At 34.7% G+C, this 20560-nt stretch overlaps 1 protein-coding gene across 3 annotated transcripts; it reads right to left on the reverse strand.

The window, feature by feature from the left end:
- Positions 1–4168: 4168 nt before the first annotated feature.
- On the reverse strand, positions 4169–20310 carry ccr7 (chemokine (C-C motif) receptor 7). 3 transcript variants are annotated; one of them, XM_073953099.1, is made up of 4 exons: positions 20106–20310; positions 11181–11282; positions 10949–10989; positions 4169–7661 (listed from the first exon to the last, which is right to left on the reverse strand). In XM_073953099.1, exons 2-4 carry the CDS (start codon positions 11194–11196, stop codon positions 6600–6602), a joined length of 1119 nt encoding a protein of 372 aa, XP_073809200.1. In that variant the 5' UTR covers positions 11197–11282; positions 20106–20310; the 3' UTR covers positions 4169–6599.
- Positions 20311–20560: the final 250 nt, after the last annotated feature.

Genomic DNA, 20560 nt, shown 5'->3' on the forward strand with positions numbered 1-20560 from the left:
ACTTCCTCTACCTCCAGCACAGTTAATTGTTTCCTGTGCACTTCCCTTCCTCACACATTTTGCTTTTTGCACAGAAAGCAGCGACATCTGCTGGTCAAGTATACAACTGCACTGTGATGCGCGAAATGGAATTTTATGCAAGAGTGTTATCTAGCGGTTAACTCTAGGAACTGCAGCATATTTATGTGTGTGTGTGTGTGTGTGTGTGTGTGTGTGTGTGTGTGTGTGTGTGTGTGTGTGTGTGTGTGTATATATATATATATATATATATATATATATATATATATATATATATATATATATATATATTGTTATGCTTTAAACAACATATATGCATGACAATACAGTAAACAAAACAATGCCAGGGTTATAGAAGGTAAATAATAAAAACAGCACAAAAATAAATAAAACAAACACAAAAAACAAGAGTATAAATAATTAACTAAAATACTAACAATTACAAACAATCAGGACCTTTACATTAATATATATATATATTTTAAATTAGAGCACAAATGGACAGTTCTAATGGCCTTTCTATTAGCACTATATGCTGAATAGTACAAAATATTTTTTTCAGTTCCTTGTAAAACAAAGTAAAAAGTTTTTTGTTGAAAAATGTACACGTATAAATATGAAACTTAATCAACAAAATAATTAGATAAATAACAAAAACTTCGTTATTCAAATTATCATAATTAAAATATCCCAAAATTATGTTTTTAAAATGCAAATTAAAATTATGCAGCATATATTGTTGATAATAATAATAATAATAATAATAAACAATTAAATATCTCTCCGTTTTTGCCGTGCAGTTTTTTTTGTAATGTTTTTAAATGTAAAATTAATTAATGTATTTTTAGATGTCCTACTTTAATATCCCAGTTTGGGACAGTAGCTAAAATTACAACATTTAGCCAACATTTTCATCTCAGCAAAAACTAGCAGATCGCAGGAAAGGCTTATTTTACTAATAGGTTATAGTGTTTTTTCATTTCACTTTTCATTTATGAAAAAGTTTGAAATGTATATGAGCAATTCCAGCGTTATGGATGTGACATTTGCAGTAAAAACTCAACACATAAATTGACAGAGAAAGTATATGTTAACATTATATTGAAAAATTTAATTATATTTTCTAAAGCAACTAGCCACAGAGTTATGGGAGCAGAAAAATATCAATCTGTAAACGTGTTTTGTACTTTAAATGAGGAAAATAAGCATGCGTTATGGATGTGACAAAAAAAGTCTGCGAGTTTACAGTATACAACACACTTTGTAGAAATTATGTGAATTAAACTGCACAACCCAAAAGAAATAATGCTAATCAAAAGGATTAGTCGGCTCTCTATAAAACAAAATTGCTTGGTTTTATTTTATTTAATATTTTCACATTTCTGAGGAAAAAGTGTCGTTATGGATGTGACATCTCTCTGTTATGGATGTGACGCATGTGAAATTACCATTTGTGTGACTTTGTTAAATCAAATAGAATAGTTTGAAAACATTGACAGATGCATTTTTGAGTATTTTTAAAGTACTGTAAAATACTTGCTTACACAAAAAACCCAGAAATGGTTTCCGTATTTTGGTAAAAACGAAAAAAATTTCATGGCAAGGTTGACATTTGCACGGAATTGCTCATATACATGTTTTAACATAAGATTAAAAATATAGTTAACTCAAAAAACTCCCTCTTAACCTATTGACTCACATTTCAGTGATTTCGAAGCTTACGGGTTATGACTTTTTTGCTATTGAACATAAAATAAGATATTTCAAAGAATGTTTAAACAACATCCATAGAAAAACAAACAAACAAACAAACAAACAAACAAACAAACAAACAAACAAGCACGCAAGCAAGCAAGCAAACAAACAAACAAACAAATAAACAAACAAACACGCACACAAGCAAACAAACAAACAAACAAGCAAACAAAAAACAAACAAACAAACAAACACTATAGTCATTTACAGGTTTCCAACATTCCTCTTTTGTGTTCAACAGAAAAACAGAAACTCAAAACAGGTTTGGAACAATAAATGATGATATGACTCCTTTTAAATGAACTATCCCTAAGCATTAAGGCTGTACCAGTAATGGAAAATAAATTATCTCAGAAATCTTTGAAAAGATATTGATTTCTTTGATAATTTCTCTGATAATGCTGAGAATTAATGTGGATTTATCGTTGTAAAAATTATGGCATTTGCTTCCTTGTTTGTTTCAGCCACCTCAGGGTGGCGCTATAGTATCACGTAGTCAGATTTTTAGACTGACGCCAGAAGATCTTCATTGCAGATTTAATTTGCCTGTGGATCAACCAAGATCCCCATACTTGCAGGTATGCAGATCAACCATGCGCAATTTGTTAAAAAACAAACAAAAAAAACAAAAAAACATGCGCAATTTGTTTTGTTCACTCAAAAGTCGATGTCCCTACCTTAAACTATGCTTGGTTTCGTTCACATCAAGTGTCTTAAACTCTTGGATGGATGTCCGATATAGCCTATTTTAAAGAATGTACACCTTACGTCATACACAATTTTGCAATATTGTTTAGTGAATCTTCGTTGTCACAATCTTAAACACGACGACTTTCTTCCTTCATGAGGGACCTTAACTATTAAAGCCTGCCATTTTGAGGGATGTAAACAAAAACAATGGTCCAAATCATATTTCCTGTCTTACATTTTTATTTTCTATAGCCTCGGAGAATAAAAAAAAAGCCATATATTGATAAATAATGTCATGATATCTGTTTTAACATGAAGTTATGATTGAATTGCCTCTTGTTACAGTTATGATAACAAACAGGAAATGTTTATGGGCCAATGACAGGACCACATTGAAATGATCTATACAGTTAAACCAACTTTATTTTAAAGGAATGAAAATCAGGCTATGAAGGATACAAGTGTATATTTTACTAAAAGAAGACCCCCTAGTTTTCCCAATGGTTTTTGTGATTTCTTACGATAAAAATGACTTTGTAAAAAAAAAAAAAAAGATTTTGTAGTGGTAATTCCCAAAAATTTGCAGACAATTTTGCAATTAAAAAAACGAAATAAATATAAAATGAACAGATACAAAAGCGTGAACGCATATAGTCTACATTATTATTTATTTATTTTTGTAAGGGGAAACGTGCTCCACAATAGTAACCATAGTTTTGTCCCAAGGTGTGCGTTTATTTTTTGTTCGGTCAGTAAACTTACCATCAAACAACTTTCACCACTTATGGGCATCTCGATGTTAACATTACGTTTGTTTATCCTGCCGAAACGCCAGTAAAGACTTGGATTATTGCAAAACAAGATTTCATTGCAGTGATTACATGGCAGGGTACGTTATTTATACTCTCCTGGATTTTGTGTAAGTGTGGCGGGTTTTTGTATAACACACTACATATTTAAACACATAGCTAGGCCGTTATATAATCTTTATTTGTGCTGACAAACCAAACTATTGCGTTCAGTAGTTACATACAAATGTACACATGGATGTATTAAATGTATGTTTATTACATACTGCCTTTTCATCCGTTTTTTAGCCAGTTTCTAGACTTCCCCCCCCTTTAATGAGCAAACATTTTATTGGAAGCTTATTTGGAAGTCTATAAGCTGTTCCGTATGTTTTATTTTGGTCAATTTAAACAATTATAAACAACATAAAACAGAAACCTTTTGATGCTCTGATAGTGATTCCTATGTAGAAGGATCACTTCCTGCCCTCCATCTGAATTCCATGTGTCATAAATGACATCGTGAAAACAACATACATGTATAGTGAGTAGATTAAAATTTTGGGGTGAACCGTCTCTTTAAGTGGATTATAGCCTACTGTTGTTTATCAACATACACAAGACATTTTTACAAAAACTCACCACAACTACCCACATAGTAAGTATACTGTGACCACAGACAATGAGCGGATGACTTTCTCACAGTCTTCTAAGGTGAGAAACCAAACTGAGAAATGGTTAACAATTTCAACCAAACAACAATGGTCTATATTTGTATACGTTGGGCAGCTGGTAATGCGTTTGTCTCTTACATGGGGCTTGAGTCAGGTGCTATTTTGATAAAAGCGAGACTGACGAAAACAGCACAACACTGAGCATTAAATAAGTTGGTAACATGAAAAACAAACAAAGTAAGTCATTTCAAAAGATTTATTTAGTTTTGTATAATTGCATACATAAACAGTTAAGACAATTATTATGACCAGGATCTCTTTAAGCAAGATAAAGGATTATGTTACATTTAACCGCATGTTAGTTGACAGTAAGCTTAATGTAAAGAACTCTCATTTCTTAAAGTATTTACAATGCATAGAAACTGATATTGTGGTCAAGATATTAAAACCAGAATGGCTACATCTTATAAAAAAGAGTGAAAGTGATTTTGTCTCTTTAAGGGAAATCAAGAACAAGAAATGGCAAACTTATCATTACAAAAGTGGAAGTTTTTGTACATTAAAGACCGGGTAAAGTAAGATTTAAGTAAGTGTTCTGAGTTTGTCACACAGCAGAAAATGTTATCAACCAGTCAGGCAAATCTGAATGATGAAAAAAGCCAAGGAACTAAAATAAGTTGTTGAAATCGGTCATCCCCTTGCTGTTAAATAGTATCTTTACAACCTGACTGGATCCTACTGATGCTTCCTCTTGTAACCTGAGTTTAACTGGATTTTTACAACCATACATGTTTGAGCCTTTAAAGCCAGAATCCAATTCAGAGGACAATGACTGGCTACCCTAGAGTTACCTCATCCCACTCAGACTGCATCAAAATAGTAATTTTTCTTCTTTTTATGTTAATTAGCAATATGTAACTAGCATAACTGTAGCAAAATAAGCTTAAGTTATTTCTTTGCATCATTAAGCCACCGTTTTATCCCTACCCAAAAAATCCTGAACACAGATCTGTTGAAAAACTGTTTAAGGGACACCTATGATAAAAAAAAAACATCTTTTGTAAGCTGTTTGGACAGTGTCTGCAGTCATATAAACACAATAAGTCTCTTTTTTTAATTTCTTGACGTTAAAATAGGATCCAAATCTCTTCCTTTTTAAGGCCGACCGCAATGTGACGTAGGAGTGCGGATTCCCTGCCCACCGAATTGATTGACAGCCGCATATTAGCATGTCTCCGTAGTAATGCATATAACTAAATCAACAAGACAGCTGTTGAGCTCATAACGGAAGTGAACATAACGGATATCCACACAGCAGTGGCTATTAATGTATATCCTGTCACATTTGCCGGACAAAAACAGTGCAAAGTTAAACGCGCACTGTGTGTCTCTGTGTGTGTGAACTTTGTGACAACATTGTGTGTGACTCATCGTTGCAGAAAGGCTTGAGTTAACTCCACAACAAATACATCAAATAACCATTGGGAAAGTTCTTACAGTAGTATTTCTCACAAACGTCCTGTAAGATGTATTTCATGTCTGTCACTGTGCTGTTTATCTGACACAGCTGAGGCGGAAATTGAGGCACACTTTCACAGGGATATGGGAAGAGTGGGCAGTGAGAATCAGCATTAAAGGCACAGGAAACAAATACAGCTACATTGTGTCCAAACTTCTGAAAGGTATAATAAATATTCTGATGGGTGTTTTGAGCTAAACTTTACAAACACATTCTGTAGACACAAAAGACTTATTTTAAAGCTTGAAAAAGGGGTAAAATAGGTACCCTTTAAAAGTTGGCATGAAATCAAAATGTATTCTTATTTTTATATGTATATAGAAGTGCTTGTTATAAATCTGTGCACTTTATTGCTCATTAAAAATGGATTTGCCCTCATAATCTTTAATCAAATACTGTAACCTTCCCTCCCCTCTCAAAACAACTTTTTTCACTTCTGGTCACATGGAATGCCTTTAGGGCGGAGCTACTAATGCTTTAGAGCAGGGCTATCAGTCATTTAAGGCAGGGCCATCAGGGCTATCAGTCCTTTAGGGTGGGGCTATCAGTCATTTAAGGCGGGGCTATCAGTACAGGTCTCGTTTCTGTCCTGCCTTCACTAAAGGCAGTTTTTCAAAGGAATATGATACAGTTCTGTCAATCAACATTCGTCTGGCATCTGAAAACATTCTGCACCAGAAGGTGCTGAAGGTGACGACGGTGGTGAGTAATCTTTACCAATTACAAAGTAGCATTTAAATCTTCCTTCATTTTGTTAGCAACATCCATTTTCCAACAATCCAATTGGTTCCCAAAGGATGAAATCACGCACCATTCTACATTTTTTCTCATTCCAGACACCATTTCAAGTGGATGTACAAATAAATGAATTTTAATTTCGATGTCATGCCTATTTTCATGTTTTGACACCACAGTTCAGTACTAAATACTTCAGAGTCTTTGCAATGTATTTCAGCAATACATTTATAACATTTAAAATGTGATTTGAAACAGAATTCTCTTTACCAAGACTTAAAGTTACTAGTAGTAAGATTACAACAGCAACATGTTCAGAAGGCAAGTAAATGTCCCCATAGTCCTCTAAGGGCAGCTTATGAAGCGATTTACTATATAACTGTAACCTTTTTTGTTTTTTGGCAATATGTTCTTGAGCGTTCATGGGGAAAATGTTGTGGTGGTTTCTGTGTCCAGGCCGACAGAAGATCTTCGTCTCCCGCAGTGGGTGTACATTAAGTGGCTCGTTCGGAGACATCCCAGGTCTTTCAAAAGCTTCAGAAGATCATTGCGAAACTTTACCCCAATGAAGGCGTACAGGAATGGGTTCACACAGCAGCGCATGAAGGCCACAGCCATGGTCACATCCAGAGCAAAAAGACGAGTATTGTCCTTGGCACAATCTGTTGTTTGCTGGACAGAGACTCCCATGACTACATTGTAGGGTAGCTGGCTGAAGACGAAGACAACGACCACTGCAATGATTACCTTGAAGGCTTTATTTCTCTCAAAGTTCTTGGCCTGCATGAGGGTTTTAATAATGCAGATGTAACAGAACCCCATGACGACTGCTGGGATGATAAATCCCAAGACCATCTGACTTATCACCATCTTAACATAATAGTCCTGATAGTTGACATTTGCTGAACAGGTGCCCCTGCTATTGATTTCAGCAAAAACCATGTCAGGTACAGAAAAGACGATCGCTATCACCCAGGTGACTAGAGAAGACACCTGACCATAGTAGACCGCACTGGAGCGACAACGATGAGCAGAAACAGCCTTCGTTATGGAGAAATAGCGATCAATGCTGATGCAGGTGAGGAGGAACATGCCGCTGAAGAAGCTGACCTTGTAGATAGTAAACATGGCTTTGCATGGATACAAACCCAAATGCCAAGTACTCATGAAACTAGCTGCCCAGAAGGGGAGAGAAATGGCAAACAGCAGGTCAGCCATGGCCAGATTAAACAGGTAGACATCGGTCATTGTCTTCAGCCTCTTGAAGTAAAGGTAGGTCAGGATGACCAGAAAGTTCCCCATGAGAGCCAGGAGGCAGATGATGGTGTAGATGGTGGGCAGGAACCAGGCTCGGAAAGTACGATTGTTGGTCTTATTGCAACTTTGTTCATAAATGTCATAATCTACTGTTCCTGTGGTATAATCATACTCTGTTGTAGCCTTTTCACCCATTTGGTGTTCAGTCATGTTGGACCAACTTTTCTGAAAAACAGATAATGCAAAAGTGTCATATAAAATTTCCAAGAATTTATTGGGAAAAAACATCATGATCATTTGAATTGACTACCTCACGATGGTTTGAAAACTGAACATGAACATTTGGGCAAGAGGTGCACTTTAATTTGATGGTTCTCTTAAAGCAGCGGTGTCAAACTCTGCACAGTTTAGTTCCAACCCAGCTTCAACACACTTACCTGTAGGTTTTAAACAAGCCTGAAGGCCTCAATTAGTTTGATCAGGTGTGTGTATTTAGGGTTGAAACTAAACTGTGCAGAGCTGCAGCCCTTCAGAAATGGATTTAGACATTGAAGTCCACATTTTATTTTGATGGTCCTCCACCAAAGTAGACTGAAGTGACTACCAAAATGAAATATAAACATATCTTGATTTTAAATTATTTAAAAAGGACAGTAAATTCTGACTATGCTTAGACAAAAGTCTTGTCGCTTAACAGAAATAATGTAGAGTAGAATATAAAGTCATGGTGCGGTGGAAAAACAATTAATATTGTGTTTGACTCCCATGAGCTTAGAGGACTGCATCCATACATCTCTGCAATGACTCAAAGTCTTCTGGAATGGCAAAGAAAGCATTCTTGCAGGACTCTCAGAGTTCATCAAGAATCTTTGGATTCACATTCAATACCTCCTCCTTCATCTTCTGTAGTATTTGTGATAATTGGGATGCAGATACAGATGATTCAGTGGAAAATTCGACTTTCTGCCACTTTTCCATATGATCAACTAAAAGTCAAGTTATTATTTGTTGCTCTTACAACTGGGACAGACGACAAGACTTTTGTCAGGTAGTGTAAGCAATATTGCAACTATGCAGCAACTAATTCATTTTAGAGTATTAGCAGACTCTCTGCTTAGTATCTGCTGATACTGCACCTCCAACAGACATTAAACTGAAAACTTTGTAAATACATCAACTTAAATTAACTCTAACCTTACAGTTTACTAATACTCTAATAAGTATTAATTGGTATGGAGTTGCAATGTATAGCTTGTAATCAACACAATGTCTCAAAATAAAATGGTACCTAAATTGTTTATTTATGACACAACTGTGAAATCTCTTTTTGGGACCTTAGTTTTTAATTTTGTAAATATGTTCTAATACTTTATTTATACTCTAATGACAGTTACTTGACATGTTTGTTGCAGAAAACAGAATGTCTAAAGGGGGACATCAAAAAAGCATAGCCAAGGCTTTCAGACAAATAGTCCTCCAGTGTTTGGTTGCATGCTTAGACTATTTTTCAAAATAAGTAATCTTATTTTTATTTTTAATTTAAAAATAAATTTATTTAATCTTTATCTTTATTTTATCTGGTGATCTAGTCGAGTAAACTAGTTTCTAATTTAGTAAATACGCATACAGATACCTGCCTAGGCGCAGGAAATAAGATACTTGAGCTGTAAAAGATGAGCAACCACACATTTGCTATTAAAAGGCTTGACTGTTTGATTAAAACCTTTTATATTAAGTCAAATGTGTGTTTATATACATCCTTTGTACATAGTTTTGAAATTTTTTCAAACTCGTTTCTCAAATAGAGTTGAATATGTTAATATCAATTAACTAACATAGAAAGATGCATTATAACTCTTTAGTTTAAGAACCAATTCTCACTATCTAAGGGTGTTTTATTATAATATTGGCTGTTTATTTGTACTTATAAAGTGCATAATCTGCATGTTATTGTTATTTTACATCAAGCAGAATTTTTACATTTACATTTAAGCAGAAGTTTAAAAATTAAAGGTTTATTGAGGCAAAAGTCATAGCTAATGGTCTGTTAATAGCAATAATTTTACCCTTAAAGTTTGATATTCTATTCTATTCTATTCTATTCTATTCTATTCTATTCTATTCTATTCTATTCTATTCTATTCTATTCTATTCTATTCTGATAACATTTAGTTTAAGGATCAATTCTGACCATTAACTGGTGTATTACATGTCTATTAGTAAGATATTGGACGTTTATTTGTAGTTATAAAGTACATATTCTGCATGATATTCAACACTACTAACCAACCCATAACTGCTACATTAATAACCATTATTAAGAAGCAAATTAGTAGTTTATTGAGCTAAGTCATAGTTGATTGTTTGTTAATAGCAAGAATTGTACCGTAAAAATAAAGTGTGACCTTCTAAAAGATTTACTAATCTTAGGTAGTGTTAATAAATGTAATAGTTAATATTTAAAATTGGCTCGTAAAAAATGCTGGCTTCCACACAATCAATTTGTGTTGGGACAACGTGAAGGATATAAGTTCATTTTAATTAAACATTTAAATGGATTAAACATAAAACAATTAAGTTGTCCAAACAAAATAAAAAACGTGTTGTTTCAGCTCATTTTAAATAAGTAGTTTGAACAAGCAACCCTTTTTTTTGAGTGTATTAATATTTATGTTTCTAAGTTAACAGTTAACAATATTTTGGTCACTATTTTGATGGTCAATTTGTTGAATTAAGTTCGTTGCTTCTACATCCCAAATAATTCTCATTAGATTATAAGAAGACTGTTAGGTTGGGGTTGGGGTTAGGGTTAGTGTGTTGACGTACTTGCAAAGTGTCTTGTAGTCAGTTAAATGTCAGTTGAAGGAGTAGTATCAACAGCTATTAAGCAGACAGTCTGCTCATACTTAAATGAACCATCAAAATAAAGTGTTACCAATATTTATGAACAAATACTAATTACCAGCATACGCTGAAAGAAATGCTGGGTTCCACACACAATTTCTTCTGGTTGTTCCAAACAAAATTCGATTAAGTTAACTTAAGTTCGATTAAGTTAACTCGTTTCTACAAATTTAAGTGGATTGACCTAAAAAAAATTAGGTTGTCCCCAAAAAAACCTTTTGTAAACTGTGTTGGTCCAACTCATATTCTAGAAGTAGTTTGAACCAGCACCAAAAGTGTTTTTTTTAATACAATACATCTATTGCTCTCTGCTGGTTACTGTTATATAATGCATTAATGAGAACGTATTATTATTGTTACAGATTTTCAAAAGAATATGTGAGAACTGCTGCCTCAAACGTGTGCGATAAAAGGGAACGATGACTGATTCTGTCACTGTCACGCAAGTTATAGTTCACTCAAGTTACGCAAAATGAAGAAAGTTACATTTTCTAATGATAGTAAACGATAGCAGACATCTAATTTATGCATGAAACCTCACTCTAAAATAAGAAGTTAACATGAATGGTGACTTCAGTTAATTGTGATAAAAATAATAATAAAAATACCTTTATGTGGCAAGACCATATCAGCAACACAGGACAAAACACTGCCAGTAAAAAAGACAATGGGTCAAAGAGTGCACAAAATGACAGACTTCATTCATAGATAAGATGAAACATCAAATAATATGCACAGTTCCACATTATTAGTTTCCTTTTTGAAATCTTCGACCACATCCTGTATGTGTAAATGCAAATATTTAACAGGGAAATCCAGCCGATTAACTGTTAGACTCACCGGTATACGCGTGCATGTTTGCAGATGACTTTCTGATTGAACGTCTCACTGGGGTCTGTTCACGACACAGTGAACACGAGAGCTCGTGTGTGTCTGTATGTGCTGTGCCAAAAAAAAGAAAAGAAAAAAAAATAGGTGAAGAACCACGTTTGACTTTGAAGCCAACACCAGAGGAAAGAGTTTTAACCACAGCGTGATGTGTTTCAAGAAAAACAACATCGATTCTTACCTTAGCTGAACTAGAAAGTAAGTAATAATTATAAAGAAAACTATTTACTGGTTGGCTAGATAATTTAGGATCAAAATAAGTGAGTTTTTTTAAATACTTTATTTTCTTAGATAAAAAAGCAGAACAAAGAACACTTTTAAATGACAACATACACTGTAATAGATGATTATTCATTCATTCATTTTCTTTTCGGCTTAGTCCCTTTATTAATCCGGGGTTGCCACAGCGGAATGAACTGTTTACTTATCCAGCATATGTTTTACGCAGCGGATGCCCTTCCAGCTGCAACCCATCTCTGGGAAACATCCATACACTCATTTATACTTATACACTAAAAAAAAATTTGACTGTGGGGGGATCGGGAGCACTTGGAGGAAACCCACGCGAACACGGGGAGAACATACAAACTCCACACAGAAATGCCAACTGACCCAGCCGAGGCTCGAACCAGCGACCTTTTCGCTGTGAGGTGACAGCACTACATACTGTGCCATTGTGTTGCCGTAATAAATGATTAGTTGACTTTAATTAAAAAAGTGAGTAAACCCAATGCTACGTAAATAAACAACATGCATAATTATAAAAAAATAAGTTAAACCAACTTAAAAGTTCCAAGTTACAATGGGTTACTCACTTTTTTAAAGTAAAGACCAGCATTCGCTTTTAAGACAACAGGTTTACGTAGATTTTTAAAGTAAAGCAAACAATCACTTTTACATTGTATAAACAAAGAGACATCCACTATTGACCTTATTCGGCGATGTGGAAATGCGATTGTTTTCTGTTTTAGAACTTCCGATTCAGTTGCCTATAGGAGAAATGATTATATAAATTTTTTCTCAAAACACCCATCAGATTATTTATTCTACCTTTAGAAATGTTGAAATTTTCTGCTCTAAACACCTTGTAGCTGGTTTTGTGGCCTGTGACTTTAATGCTAGCTCTCCCTGCCCACTGTTCCCACATGACTGTCAGAGTGTGCCTTAATCTCCGCCTCGGCTGCGTCAGGTAAACAGCACAGTGATAGACATGAAGGAGATCTCACGTAGCGTTTGTGAGAAATACTACAGTAAGAACTTTAACAATGAGTATTTGATGTATTTGTTGTGGAGTGAATTCAAGCCTTTATGCAATGATGAGCCACACACAATGTTGTTACAAAGTTCATGCACACACATACACACACACACAGCAAGCACGTTTAACTTTGCACTGTTTTTGCACGTAAATTTGACAGGATAAACATTAATATCCACTTCTGTATGGATATTCATTTTGTTAATGTATAAAATAAACCTGATTAAATGTTCACAAACTGGGATTGAAGCGTCTTCTTTTATAATTGTATTGACATGTGGCTGTGGTGATAAAGACGGTAAAATAGCTGTAATTCATCACAAACATGCACTGTTTTAAAAAGGTTTTAGACTTGTAAAACTCATTCTTGATCAAATTTAATGATGATTGATGATCACAAAGAGCTGAACAGACATGTCCTGTCTTGTTGATATGATTATACGCGTTTCTACGGAGACATGTTAATATACGTCTGTGAATCAATTCAGTGGGCGGGGAAACCACACTCCTACGTCACGTTGCAGTGGGCCTCAAAATGGGACAGATTTGGATCCAACTTTAACGTCAGGAAATTAAAAAAGAGACTTATTGTGTTTATATCACCCCAATATGACTGTGGACACTCTATACCTACACACGGTTCTGTCCAAACAGCTTACAAAAGATGATTTTCATCATAGGTGCCCTTTAAACCTCAGATGAATGTTTTCATTTACTTAGTTTGGTTGGTGTCACACATCGCATAAAAGGTAATTTTCAAAACTCACAATTGCTCTTTAAATACAAAAAAAAAAATTTTGCTGCTTGTTCAAATTACTTATTTAAAATGAGTTGAACACAGTTCTGGAAGCAACACAGTTCTGGAGTTTGTTTTAGGGACAACTTAATTGTTTTATGTTCAATCAACTTAAAATTGTAAAAAAAAAAAAAACATTAACTTAATCATTATTCATTGAGTCAAGATGAAGGGATTGCATGCACAGAGTATTATATTTGAGTAAAGTCTGCTCATAATCCTAAACAACACTGTAGAAGACTGCACATTTACAGCAGCAAGTCAAAATAGCTTTTTCCTCTTCTCAGTTTTGAAAGTTCCCTGTCCTCAACCACTGTCGCTCCCCCCACTAAGTTTCAACTTTGCACAGGTACATGCGCTGCTGCACGTGTGCACTTGTGGGTTTACGTGTACACTGCTGCCAGGAAAAGAGGCCTAAGCAGGAAGACGTGTTTCGGCCACAACTCAGGTGATTTGCATGGTGAAGAAGCAGTTGGTGCATGCAAAGACTGAATAAACCTCAGCAGCTACAATTACCTGTACTCTCACCTGATTGTGCAAAAACCACTGGTTCTTGTGAGGTTTTTGTTTGGGTGACGGCTAAGTGACCTGATGGTTAAGCAGAATCATAAAGAAAAACACTTTTTTTAAAGATTGTAAAATGCATTTATTTTATTTATGTGCACTCTCTTTCTTTTAATTATTTTTTGTTGTTATTAACATACAACAAATGTTATTAAAACACCTTTGTGCTAATAATATATTTACTTTTTAATCTTCTATTTATTTTGTTTTTGTTTTTATTAGATTTTTTTTGGGTGGCGCGGTGGGTAGCATGATTGCCTCACAGCAAGAAGGTTGCTGGCTCGAGCCTCGGCTGTGTAATTTGGCATTTCTGTGTGGAGTTTGCATGTTCTCCCCGTGTTGGCATGGGTTTCCTGCGGGTGCTCCGATTTCCCCCACAAGTCCAAAGACATGTGGTACAGGTGAATTTGGTAAGCTAAATTGTCCGTAGTGTATGTGTGTGAATAAGAGTGTATGGGTTTCCCAGTGATGGGCTGCAGCTGGAAGAGCATCTGCTGCGTAAAACATATGCAAAATTATTTGGCGGTTCATTCCGCTGTGGCGACCCCAGATTAATAAAAGGACTAAGCCGAAAATAAAATAAATGAATAAATATTTGATTTAAAAAAATTATTTATTCATTCATTCAGTCATTTTCATTCGGCTTAGTCCTTGATTATCAGGGGTCCCCACAGTGGAATGGACCACCAACTATTCTGGCATATGTTATACATGGCGGATGGCCTTCTAGCTGCAACACAGGCAACAGGGGGGTTCACACTGTCTTTAAAATAGGAAGAATCGCCGACAACTTTGTTCAAACTACGTCTTACAACAAAACAAGCGAGAAGTGACATGGAGAAAACGTGAGGTCATGTACTATATGTTTTTTTTATTATAATGAGAAAGAAGTCTTTCAGAAAATGTACTTATTTAGCTCAGCTGGGTTTTGAAGGGAATTAGCAATTTCTCCAAAACTTTTCTCTTTTTTGACCGGGTTGTGGTATTACTCAGATGACATGTCAAACAATGCCTGTGATTTTAGGCATTTGTTGGCAATTTCTCAAAACCGGGGCTAAAATCATGCAGTCTGAACTCAAAATAAGTATTTTGAATGTGTCAAGCTGCTGTGATCAACGCATTGTAATGTTTCTCTGTGAATATTAAACTACTGAAAGAGCTGCAGTTTATTTTGTATTTTTATAGGTATATTTTATGTTTTAAACATGTTTTAAAAGTAACTTCAAAGTATATATTATCATTTATAATTTCTTTCTTTTTTTCTTATGTAACTTACCCATCACTGCATTAAGGGAGATATGTGGGGGTGGGGGGTGGGGGGTGGGGGGTGGTATTAATTAATCAATTCTTAATTACCTGTTTCTAAATGATTTGTCTCTAAAAGTGAGGGGGACGTATTCTTTTACGTGACTTTTTTCAATTTGATGTTTCCTTTTACAGCCTTGACATTGTTGTCATGATCACCAGCGATCAGCACTCCATAGATCGCTGGAATACACGCACAATAGCTTATGGACTACAAATCTGCCATTTTTGAACTACATCTCCATACATGCACGCTGCTCACGCACGTTCCATATTCTAACTTATCACACACACCACAGGAGGATTGTCAAGGACTGATTACACACACTATTTAAGCAGCACACACACTCACACCTATCGCTGAGTCTTGTTTATATCTAGTGACAATACAATACAATACAAAGCAAATTACTTTGTCTTATTTTTCTGTGTTTTTACCCTCGCCTTGTTAGTCTGTTTATTCCTGCCTGTCGCCTACCATCTGACCTCTTGCCTATTATCTTGACTACGTTTATGGATTGCCTGTATACATCTGTTTGCCCCTGTATTGACCACTGCTTACCTGACCTTGCTATTACACCCTGCATGTGGATCCGCACCTCTGTTGTCAGTGTCACATCCCCTGGTTACAGTTGTAATGTAATTCAAATTTAATTTGTTAAATAGACTTATGCATTTGAATGTTAAAGCGTAAAAAGAGATGTAAGAGCGTTTAAACGCAGACGTCATTAGCTGCAGGCTAGCTCAGAAATTCCACTTAAATACTGGGGCAAAATTAATTTCCATATTTGAAAGATATGACCTAGAAAAATATACTTTAAAGCAGTGTTTCTTGTTTGGACTGATACCCACTTTATATCGTATCTCAGACAGGCAGTGAAGATCGCTGTATTTTTAAAGAAATCAGATCTTAAACACAACGATTTTGTATGGGATGACAATTAACCGTGAGGTTGGCGGACTAAAATTAAAAGTCCGTGTGCATATACCCCATTGAACTAGTGTGTGGTTTTAATATGTTTCTGGTGTTATAATGTATTTACAGTTTGTTATTTCCTGTCTGACCTAAGATGAACAACAACAACAATAATTTGTCAACAGATTTAATACATGCAGTTCATCCGAACAGTTCAAATGTACAAAATGTTTCTTTACATTAAAACAGAACAAAATGAACGCTAAATAAAACGTGTGCACAAAGCAAACAAACAAAAGATAAAACATTTGTTTTCTGGTTAAATGCAGGTCAAAGACTGCTTGCAGCATTGCGCTTCGAGGTTCATCAAAGCTACATCAAAGGCAGAAAAAAAGAAGCATGCAAACCCCCACCCTAAAATCAGAAAGAAAACAACACACGATGAAAGCTCCCTTTTCTCAAACCACCGCTAGTAAAACAAAACATACCAATTTCTGTCGTTACATGGAAAGTTTGTCAAAGTGCACAGAAGCGTGCGCACTTTAAGACGGTGGCCTATGACCAGTGTTATAAACAGCTCTACATTTACACGCCACTGTTGTTCATAAGCTGAAAGAAATATTTGATTGTGGTTTTAATGCAAAGCAGGAAGATCTAATCTATGAAACCACAATGTGCTTTTTCTTGGTATGTTAAATGTTGGGGCTAAACAACTACTGTTTTTAAACATAAGGAAAAGATCTAGATCAAGCTGCGCGATTATTAGGGTTTTACTAGCTATTAAAATAAAGAAAGGAACGAACCGCCTGATTTTATTTATTTATTTATTTATTGATTGATTTATTTGTTTATTTTTTTATTCATCCATTCATTCATTCATTTTCCTTCAGCTTAGTGCCTCATTAGCAAACAAAAACTTTTTTTAAACAGGAGGAAAAGATCTAGATCAAGATCGAGCTTAAAGTTCTAGATTAAGCAGTGAGATTATTGGGGTTTTACTAGCTAGTTAAATAAAGGAAGGAATGAAACGCCTGATTTTATTTCTATTATTTTTTTCTTTATTTTCTTCAGCTTAATCCCTTATCTCAGGGGTCACCACATCAGAATGAACCGCATAATTTAATTCATTCATTCATTCATTCATTTATTCATTTTCCTTCAGCTTAGTCTTTGATTATCAGGTATGTTAAATGTTGGGGCTAAACAACTACTTTGTTAAACAGGAGGGAAAGATCTAGCTCAAGATCGAGCTTAAAGATCTAGATCAAGCAGTGAGATTATTAGGGTTTAACTAGCAATTAAAGTAAAGAACGATGTTTTAAATGAGTTGTAATTAAATGTGTTGTATGTCAAAATATCGTATACATTGCACCAGTGCTGTTTAGTTTTTTACAATCAGCAACTCTGTTAACTGTAATTAACAAGAGCTTCTTCACGTCCTAACTAATTGGTTTAGTGTTTGATCAGACTTGGAGCTGAACTCTGCAGGAAGGTACAGTTGAAGTCAGAATTATTAGCCCTTTTTGATATATATATATATATATATATATATATATATATATATATATATATATATATATATATATATATATATATATATATATATATATAAAGTATTTCCCAAATGATGTTTAACAGAGCAAGGAAATTTCCACAGTATGTCTAATAATATTTTTTCTTCTGGAAAAAGTCTTTTTTTAATTTTTTTATTTTGGCTAGAATAAAAGCAGTTTTTATTTTTTTAAAAAACATTTTAAGGTTAAAATTATTAGCCCCTTTAAGCTATTTTTCCTATAGTCTATAGACCAAACCAACATTATACAATAACTTGCCTAATTACCCTAACCTGCCTAGTTAACCTCATTAACCTAGTTAAGCCCTTTAAATGTCACTTTAAGCTGTATAGAAGTGTCTTGTAAAATATCTAGTCAAATATTATTTACTGTCATCATAGTAAATAAAATAAATCAGTTATTAGAAATGAGTTATTAAAACTATTATGTTTAGAAATGTGTTGAAGAAATCTTTCCTACGTTAAATAGAAATTGGGTAATTCTGACTAACTGTAGATCTCCAGGAACAGGATTGGGCAGCCCTGGTGTAGGGGCTATGCTGAAGAACAATGAATGAATGAATGAATGTTTGTTAGTATCTAAAAATTTAAGATGATCTATTTGTACTTTTTAGTTTAAACCTTTGTTTAAAAATGTGTACTTATGGAAAAGATGCCACCCCAGTGACAGCTTTTGTAAGTGTACTATATAACAAAATTAAAAGTGTGAAAATGTGTGCTGACAAATAAGCATACAATATACAGCAAAATGTGTAGATATTTTAGGAATTGTATATGTATTATTTGTTAAAGCAGTGGGGAAAATGCATGAGCATTCATTCGTTATCTTAACATCATGTTTAAAAATAAATAAAACCTACCTTTTCATACAGTGCACTAACAGAGCTTGATCTTTTATATTTGCTTCACAAACAACTACAGTTGAGAGTAAAATATGGTTTTCATTTATATTATAAAGGAATACAAAAACTCTATTATAGTCCCTAAGTTATGCCGTCAGTAATCAAGCAGAAAGTATCTTCCGTTTTTGACTCACTTTTGAATTAGATCAGTCAGTGATTTACTGCAAAATACACTAATTAATCGAAAGGATGATTCATTAATCTACTCTAAAGAAATCATTTGAATCAGTGAGTTGCTGACTAAAGAACAGGTGCAATCGTTATCTGACAAGATTTAGTTCACAAATTGGACATGACTTCACATCTCTGAGCAGGTGAGGATTTCTCTAAAATACATTTTTACTCCTCTTTAAAAACAGATGCCTCTTCAAATAAAAAAGTACTCAGATAAACAAGTAAAATTAAAGTAAACAACACTTATGAAAAATCTAATTATTCGATGACATGAACATTTACACTGAAAAAAGTGGTAACTCTACCTACAAATGGTAGCATTTAAGCTAATTTTAGCTAGTCTGTCTCAAACTTCTCATCTTGCTCGTCGACGTCAAGTAATGGACCCTTCGCTAAGCCCCGACCTTCTTAGTTACTGTTGCTACGCCTGTCAAGCTTTTGTGCCTGGCACGGCTTTTTCAATGTGTGTGCGACATTCAGACATTGCCAGGGATATAATGTCATTTTTGGCGAACAGGTGAGATATCCGAGAAAGCCAAACAAAAAAGGACTGAAGTATGCATTACAGGAGTTTATTCACCACATAATAGGCAACCGATTAGAGAATAAATCAATCAAAATTGAAGCTTGCTAAGCCTAGCCGCCTCATATGCTAACCATACAACAGCTTAGCTCATGCTCAGCAGGAGAGGTGACATTTAAAATAATCTAATATTAACAAATGAAACCGTGTGATTGATTGATTTTTAGCCAAAAAGCCTGATAGATTATTGTTGTGCAATGAAATATAGCACTGCTGAGGAAACACGCATGACAGTGCTGCTACATAGTTCATTCATAGATAGAACAGCTAGAAAGGGAAACTGGTGGATTTGTGCTGAATATTAGCATCATTGACCATAACAATGTCATAACAATTGACCATAACAATGAGTTACCTATTACTGTCAGTATTTTTGTGTGCTCTTTATAAATTAATGAAAAACAGCTGCTGGTAAAGTATATTGATCGCAAGTGCTCAGTTTGTGATCATATCTCGGTTTTGTTTTGTTGATTTGTAATTACAAATATTCGTACCTTGAAACAGATGGAAATATAAAGTTCAGTAAAGTTAGTTACAGATTCACATTTTCCGGATCAATAACTCGTGTCATTATGACCTATTCGCTATTAGTATGACTAGCGTTACTAACGTTATGACGAAGGCTTAAACGGAGCATTACTCACAATATCGAGTGAAAAAATGAATAAGACAGCTGTGAAACATAACCTGCTTTGTGTTTTTGTAGGAAACACAGTTTAGTTCTGTTTAGGGTAACGTTAAGAGGTGTGTGAGTTATTGCTGTCGGTTATTACTGAATATGTCAAGAAAATCAAAACAAAACCAACTTAGCTCTGCTCCTTTAGCGCCCCTCACAAAGCTTGAACCACGCTGGCATGTCTCCTCTTGGGTTTTAGGTTTGAAAAGGGAAAAAATTCCACCATCCCATCCAAACTTTTAGGATACCGGGTATCAGATTTGCACAATCCTTATGCACTCACTCGAAAGCTTGACAGAGCCCCTGCGCGTAGCTACAGTTGCTAAGCCACGATTGGGTTGCGGTTTTTGGGCGTGGCTTAGCGAAGGGTCAAATTGACATGACCAATTAAATAGAAGCAGAACGTTAATTACACCACAGAGCATCAGTTTAATGCTGAAAGAGAATGAGGTAGGACTTAGGAAGCAAAACATCATATATATGACAGCTGTTTTACGATAGAAATGCTAAACAACCGACAACAATATCCAAAGGGATAGAATAGATGAGAATAGATGTAAACTATTCAACCTTTTCCCTCAAATG

This window comes from Danio rerio, chromosome 6 (assembly GCF_049306965.1).
Source record: "Danio rerio strain Tuebingen ecotype United States chromosome 6, GRCz12tu, whole genome shotgun sequence".
Taxonomy (NCBI): Eukaryota; Metazoa; Chordata; class Actinopteri; order Cypriniformes; family Danionidae; genus Danio; species Danio rerio.

Coding starts and splice junctions, on each gene's coding strand:
- ccr7 (XM_073953099.1), bottom strand. Junction 7,662..10,948: donor TATGGTCTTGCCACATAAAG/GTATTTTTATTA, acceptor TCTGTTTTTCAG/AAAAGTTGGTCCAACATGAC.